Raw genomic sequence first — 8144 nt, 5'->3', positions numbered from 1 at the left:
CTGTTTGAAAGTGGAAAAATCGCAGATAGCGAAATGCAGCTTGAGTAAATCGATAATTAAAAAATGGGATGTTTCATTAAAGACGTGCAAATGTATTAGAGATGAAACGGATGTCCGGTAACTATCCAGTAACCGGCCTATTCGGGATATTATCACTATCCGGCTGGATACCGGATGTTTAAAACTGAGAAAAATTCATAATCAGTACGCCAAATAAATTGATTTATTGATTAAAGAGGATCAGATCAGTAATAGAATATACAGCAACTCCAGGATCGTTGACAATCTGTTTATTACTTGTAATTGAAATAACTATGAAGTAACGTTACCTGTAAATTTAGTACACTAAAATTTCAAAAAAGGCAAAATAAGGAGGCTAAAGACTAGTTTTTCTGCATTAAGTGGTAAAAATTGGTGATATTTATTTTCATACATAGATCCAACTTTGCTTTTTTTTTACTGTTAACATTTTTCTGTTATGTATTTGTTTGAATTATCGAATAAATTAATCGTTTTTTAAAAAATCCAGTGACCACAACAAATCAAATCGTCAATGTCAAAGTGCAATCATTCACTAATCAATCAATTACGGTGATGCGCGCCGTAAACAGGTCGCGACATGTTTACGGCAATGGGTCAGATATCCGGCGCCTGATATCCGGCTATCCGGCCTAGGTGCTCGCCGGATATCCGGTCTCCGGCCAAATCACTATCCGTTTCATCTCTAGTATTTAGCGACAAATATAAAATTTATGCCAAGTCAGAATATTTGGAAGATTTATATAACAACATTTCTAGGTCTTAGATATAACACCCTTGTTTCTTCGGCATCCGCGATTGAAAGCTCTGAGTGACACTGCAACTGTTATGGACAGGCGCGTCGTTTACTATGCGCATGAATTGTTCATCCCGTCGCTTAATATTTAGAACATAAATTTCGTTAACAAGCAAAATCTCACGTTAATTACGGTAATTAATCATAGAATACGAATGGTCGCCAGCTATTTCGAGACTTCAGCGGAAGCTTACTGACCAACGGACGATCAAAAATAAAAATTGTCGAGGGAATGAAAAACGTAGTATAAAATGCGGTGAAGCTTGATGAACATAACATAATTATTACCCATCCACGTCTAACTGCCTCTGTGGCCAAACGGTTACCATGCCGGACTACCACGCAGAGGTCGCAGGTTCGACTCCCGGGCTGGGAGAAATATTTGTGTGGCCTACATTTATTTCTTTCGTAAGTTTGTGTGTAATTTGTGGTTGTCCATGTGTGTGCCCATTAATTCTGCCCTGGCTAGAGATGTCGCTATTAACTATAATTAAATATGTATTGAATTGACATTCATTATTTTTTGTGAAATTACTCCATTACTTTGTTATAATTATTATTACAAAGATCGAACACTTAGAAAACTTGCCTTAGTTGGCAAAGCGCCTGCCACGGTTAGGTACAAGACGTGTCGGTTCAAATCTGGCCGGATCGAAGGAATTTTTTCTAAGTGTCACCTATGCATAGGTAAGAAAGATGTTAGTGAGAAAAATTTTGAAGTGATATTTGAAAACAGCAAAAATAAACAAGTAACCTCAAAGATATCTATGTATGTACTAGCGTACTAGATGCGGCGTTCGTGCGGTGAAACACAAGGTAGAGGGTAGACGAAATTCAAGATAGGCTCGCCCGCGTGCCCGGGACGCTCATTTCAGTTAAAACGTAGAAGCTAAATCATTAGAGCGTATTTTGCCATGACAGTTAAAGGCACGCGGTCGCTGCGCGGCGGCCGCGCGGGGTGGGCGCGATGAAATTCGAGTTGAATAATACGCCCTTAAGGTCTGCCGACTCGACCTGTGGCTCAGTTGGTAAAGTCGTTGCCCTAGATTGGCAAAACAAAAACAGGTGTCAGATCGAAGGAATCTTCCCTTTGCCATTAGATCAATGAAAGATAAAATTTTTATGAAGAGGCTGTATGGTAAAACCTTTGCTTAGCCAAATGGGTGAAAATTAAAAAAAAAAGAAAGAATTTTCTTTGCCAGTTAGTATAACAGTGCTTAAAAAAATTGTACCTCCATCAGACCAGATCTTGCTTGCACAGGGCATAGTGCCCTTCCCGCATGTCCATACGACAAATCATTAAGATTTCATAGTGGTTCAAACATCGAGTATGTAACCAGAAATAGAGACGAAATAAGGGCCATTATATTCCTGGTAACACATTAGCGATACAGCTCTTTTAAATATCAACTCCCGTTTGCACTGAAATATAGACAGGCCAACTACTGACATGTGTGTACGTCTCCGTATATTCCAAAAAATATTCTATATTTCTTGTAATAAAGATAATATCTCTAACAATGCCGTGCTGTTCTATTCGGTGGTATAGGAAAAACAGCAAAACATCTAATTACAAAACAAACGGAATCACATTTCATCGGTAATTGAATATTAAACTTAGAATAATAACGCTTAGAATGATAGTTTCATATCAAACGAACTGTCACAAGTGAGGCAAAAATCAAATTCATGTAGGCTAGTTTTAGTAGTTGGTTAATTTTCGGTTTTAGTGGATATTTATATAAAAATACAAGTTGAAACGCGTTACTTCCTTGTGGAATGTGATGTTAGTATCTATTTTATGTTCGTCTGACGTATTTTTGCACTCATTTACCGCACATTTCGTCATTTTTAGCTAAAATTCTTGATCTGTTCGCGGTGCAAGTTGACCTTGAGCACTGAAGGCCCGCCCGCTCGTGTAGGCCCATTGGGCGCGCTTCCATTTGCCTCACTTAGCGTGTGCGGACTAGGTTTCTATGCGTTATTATTCTAAGATATTAAATATGTAATTTTGCAATTTTCGTCCATTATAGCAAAGATCAAGTTAACTGGTCGATTTGAAGTGAAACAATTGGCGACAGCCGTCATTTGTTTCGAACGCAGGTTAGGCAATCGGAGCGCAGTTGTCACAGTAATGATATGGCAGAATAGTTTTCAAACAAATTAAATGACATTTCGTCTCTATTTCTGGTGTATACTCGATGGTTTCAAATTATGACCGTGTGAGTTTGTTCAAATTATGAGCGTGTGAGTGACAGCTAGGTTCTGATAGTAATCGAGGCATATCCATTGGTTTTTTTCTGCCGCGATGTTGCATTACTTCACCTATTTCTTGTTATCGTATTGGTGACACGCACTGTAATACTTGCAACCGATTGTTGACCAAGGTGCGCTAGACGTAGGGGAAAGAAATGGTACGTCGTGTGGGAACGCTCTTTTCACATATAGCATTAATTCTTCATTTTTAACCGACTTTAAAAAAGGAGGAGATTCTCAATTCAACCGTTTTTGATGACTCTTTTCTTGTTTGAAAATTGATCAATCAATCAATCAATCAATATTGATCTCATTTAAATTTGAAGAAAACATTCCACCTCAAAGGGTGGCAAACTTGTGGATGAATCTTGTTTCGCGCACTTTCCAGTAACCGATTTCAATAAAACTTGGCAAATAGATGTAATTCTACGAACTTTTGATGTCGGTTTTTTTAGTACTCTGTACTGATATTATAGCTAATCCCTTCATCATTGTTAGTAATTTTTTAATATTAGTTTCATTTTTTGTTTAAGAAATGTAATTTTATTTTATAGAAAATAAGGTGTAGCAACTATTGCTAATCCCAATACTGTAGCGCTGTGTTGCGACAGTTTTTTACTTTTTAATTCGTTAATATGATTTTTTTCAGGGCGTAACGTCACAAATGAGTTCTTACCCTTACTGGACGCGAGTGGCCCTTGATCTAGTTATCAAGCAGTTGAAGTCCGAGCCTATCGTAACCAAGGACGTACACTCCTACCTCTGGGGCTATGAAGACAATCTATTGTCCTTGGCTCATGCGGTTGCACCTGGTTCGTTCCAGTTTAGTAAGATCGGCATCTTGGACAGGGTGAGTAATATACCTTGTTCCAGAGACCGGGTAGTAAAGGATTGTGGACGAGTATTAGTTACAAAGCCGAGCGCTCCACAAAACGCTCGAACAATCTACTTTCCCACCGAGGTACATACATTGCTTTTCTCAAACAATGCCAGGAAATAATACTAGAAAAAGTGAAGAAATAATTGATTATATTCCAAGACAAATTTCGCTTCTTATATTAAATTACGCGTAGTGTAGACAGTTTATATGGTTTCGCTCTTTTCACTAGAACTCATTTTCGCGATAAGAATATTATAAACAATACAAAAAAAAACAAAAATAACTAAAAAACAACTTCAAAATGCTTTCCTTTGGCTTTTTAAAAGTATTTGGTGCACTATATTTTTTTTATGACTTTTTTAACACTAATGTATTCGGGAAGGAGGATTCGCTCTGGACCTTTTGGAGGGAAAAGTGTCGTTTTTATTTTGACTTTCAATTATTTTGTAAAATCTAGTTTAAAGTGGAATAAGATAGTGCTATTGTGCCTTAATCGAAGATTAAAACGCGAAATTATACGAATCTCGAACTAAAATACCCGTATCGGCCCGTTTTAAGGAATCCCGAGTCAATCCAAGCACGCCGCCTCAAATTGCCTATCCTCTTTGTGGCGGCCATATTTACAGAAACATTTAAACTTCATGTTCAGGCTGATGGCTTTGCCAAAGCCTTAATAAATAAAAAAAATGTATTCGGGAAGGCAAAGGTTCTACAATACAGCCTCTTCATGTTATCGTGCACCGTAATTAAACGCAATATTTAAATATTTTTTTAATAGGTACTCGCAATTGCGGGCACTGATACTCGTGAGTAGTTGGCTCTATGACAGTTTTTTAGTCCGTTTGTTAGTAGATATATTTAAAAACTTAGAGCAGCGGACAGTAATGGATTTTCATATTTATTTTGCCGGCTTAGATTGGCCAAGAGTTGCATGCTCCATATGGGGGGTTCTTTTTTAAAATAATGCAACCATTTCCGAGGTTGTTTGGTAAAAGATGATTATTTTAAAAAGCGTTTCGGACTTTGAAAACTACGTTTATAGTTACAGGTTTCTTACCACGAAATCATTTCTATTATTCTTCAACCGACAAGTTCACGGGCAACCGGCAGTTGACAGTGTTAAGGTCAGATATATCTCTCAGCCGTCTTGCAACCCGCATCACTACTTCAGATATGTTCATTTACTTATTTACTTTTGAATTTTGATGATTTGTGTTTACAACACGTGTCTGTCTTTGAAGTTGATAACTGCCGGTGATCCCTTAATGGAAACAAATAAATGTTTTAAAGTGGCTACATTATTGGTAGCAGTAGAGCTTCTTGTGAAAGAATTCGTCCAGAGAAGTACTGCCGCCTGTAATGTGAACATTACTGTGTTCCGGTTTTGTAAGATAAGATAAATTTATTCTTTTATAACTTAATCTAATACAATATAGATAAAACAAATGTAAATCTTTATTTAATACAAAGGTATTGTAGGGTTATTATTAGGGTTTGGGTTGGGGGGTTAGGTGGTCGGTTAGGGGGTGGGTGAGTGGGTTTGAGTGGGTTTTGGGTTAGGGGGTGGGTCAGTCACCCCTGACCGCCCCCCAAACGGCCCCCCAACCGGCCTCCCTACCGGCCCCCCAACCGGCCCCCCAACCGGACCCCCAACCGGCCCACCAACTTTTATTCGGTACTTTAGACTTTAATTGTTAGTTTCAATTGTTTCTTAGAACAAGTAAAAAAATTAATTGCAATTAATTTAATTGCAATTAAAATCAATTCAATTGAAATCAGTTGCAATTAAAATCAATTGCAATTAAAATCAATTGCAATGAAATCAAATGCGACGTGTCGCATTGAATTGATTTTTTAATCTGATTGAATTTCTGATTTAAATTTAATTGATTAACGCCCAACGCTGCCTCTGTTTCATTGTAAGTCTTACTATTAAGCCACAATTTGACGGTCCTTTTACATTCTATTTTATTCATGGCGAAATAATGCAAATTAGAATTTAATTTAAAGTAAAGGAATGTACTAAGGCAGCAAAAGAATCTATGCGAGATGAAAAGGCATCGAGTCGTCTGTGGTTGGTTAAACTAACGGAATCAAATGGAGTAATTGAGTGCTTTTTCAAAATTATTTGTTGGATAAACAGTTGCCGAACCGAGAGGACATCGCACTCATTTAGAAGATTGCACGTTGCATAATCGAAAGGACGGTAGGACGTGTTGTGGGGTAAGGGTGCTGGTGAAATTACAGGCACGTGGGACTTGTCAACCTATGTCTCAGGGTGACGTGCGCAGTGGCAGTGCGCCTCAAAACTTTGCGATTTACAGCTCTGAGTGGCTCTGCAGCTGCTATAGGTAGGCCTGTTGCTTGGCAACCTGTCGCCTTTATATTATAAAAAAACTAATGCAAACTAAACGCACTCCATGCTGAAAAATACTTCCTGTCCTTTTGCCCCTGGGTACACGTATATAACACACACAAATTCCAGGTATATTGCAAGCGGCAAAGGGAGTAGCTCGCCGCGGTCGGTAGAACAAAATGCATGACACCTTGATACGTGTTTTATGTTTGAGTTGTCGTATATCTATCGGTAATCTTCGTGTCTCCGCAGTCGAGGTAGGCGTTTAAACGAAAAGCATTTAAAAAGTTTGCTTTTTGAAATAAGCACATAAGCACGCTTTTCAATTTAAGCTTAAATCCCGCCATCTATGTTTCCTAAACAAATGTGAATAACAATTTTACAAATAAAAATAAAACTCGTGTTTTACAAATATACTTCATCTTCATCATCATATCAGCCGGAAGACGTCCACTGATGATCATAGGCCTCCTCCAAAGATTGCGAGGCTAGCCGGTCGGAGGTAACGTGCATCCGTCGGTTACCTTTTCAGAACTTTTCTGCCCCAACGGCCGTCAGTTCTACAAGCTATGTGCCCCGCCCACTGCCACTTCAACTTGCTAATCCTTTGGGCTATGTCGGTGACTTTCGTTCTTCTTCGGATCTCCTCATTTCTGATTCGATCACGTAGAGAATACCTGGGCATTGCTCGCTCCATAGCTCGTTGAGTGACTTTGACCTTTTTTATGTAATAATACATTTACTTATTATAAAACCTTTTATGGTCCTCTTGCTATCAATACAACGTTGCTTTTTTTAACATAAAAGTGTGAAACGTTTTTCTAAACGGTTTTGTAAGCTTCAAACCAGAAAAGCGTTTATGTGAAAAAGTCTAGTTTTCTAGACGTTGCTTGCATGCTTTTTAAAAAAACCACATTTTAAAATAAGCTGTTCTTCCCATCTCTACTCCGCAGTCGTCTGATTTCTATCACTTGCCCTTTGCACTGGGTGCAGACCGGACGCACTTAATCGACTTGAAGCTACCATCATTTATTTTGAAGATATGTTTTTGAAAATTAATTATAAATGTAGATTGCTAGTGTTTGTTACAAAATTAAGAGCCTTATTTTGTTGACTTGTTTGGTGTAACGTTAACAATAATACTAAAGCTGTAATTTCAAATACATGCCCGTTGTCAGAAAGTTCATGCAGATGGGAGAGAACGAAGTAGGCCCTTATAGATACACCCTCCAAATAGATACGCGCCATATTACATTTACTTGATATCGGTCCCTAAGTGTGGTTCAAACCAGCCAATAGACTGAGAAAAATAAAGAAGAACATAATTAAATATAATTTATTTCAGATCAAAAGTAATCCATATTTTGTTAGTATATAATCATAATTCTTACATGACTAGTATTAGTAATATACATCTTAATTTAATGTTTACGTTAGCTCAGCCAATGTTCAATCACAGGGCTGTCCCACCTGTGTGCCAACGTGTTCAGAACGGTATTAAAGTTAGGGCTGGCACGCACACGGAACCGCCCCAGCCCTATCAGCACCCTGAACGGGTTGTAACATTGCACCCGCAGAGCGCTGAATGCTTTTCGCGTATAAGAAGAATCACTGACAGAAGTCTTTAAAAAGCGTCGTTTTCACCACTTTTATACAACGTGAAAAATAAAGGGGTAAATTGTCAAATGTTATTATAAAAAGGGAAGTGAATTTATGGTTCACATGGTAAATCAAAATAAAACAACAATAGACAAAATATACATAGATAAAGTATGTAAGTACTTCTGTATTCAAATCATTATAGATGATAAATCTAA

At 37.9% G+C, this 8144-nt stretch overlaps 1 protein-coding gene across 1 annotated transcript in view; it reads left to right on the top strand.

Annotated features, from left to right (window-relative positions):
• LOC113237933 (scavenger receptor class B member 1-like) overlaps nucleotides 1-8144 on the top strand; it is a 39983-nt gene that overhangs the window by 2138 nt on the left and 29701 nt on the right. The window contains exon 3 of the mRNA XM_026474651.1: nucleotides 3741-3941. Coding sequence (XP_026330436.1) covers nucleotides 3741-3941 — 201 coding nt within the window. The remainder of the gene's footprint in view (nucleotides 1-3740; nucleotides 3942-8144) is intronic.

This window comes from Hyposmocoma kahamanoa, unplaced genomic scaffold, assembly GCF_003589595.1.
Source record: "Hyposmocoma kahamanoa isolate Upper Pololo Valley unplaced genomic scaffold, ASM358959v1 94, whole genome shotgun sequence".
Taxonomy (NCBI): domain Eukaryota; kingdom Metazoa; phylum Arthropoda; class Insecta; order Lepidoptera; family Cosmopterigidae; genus Hyposmocoma; species Hyposmocoma kahamanoa.
Note: the sequence above shows the minus strand (reverse complement) of the source record. Positions and strands in the feature narration are given on the sequence as shown.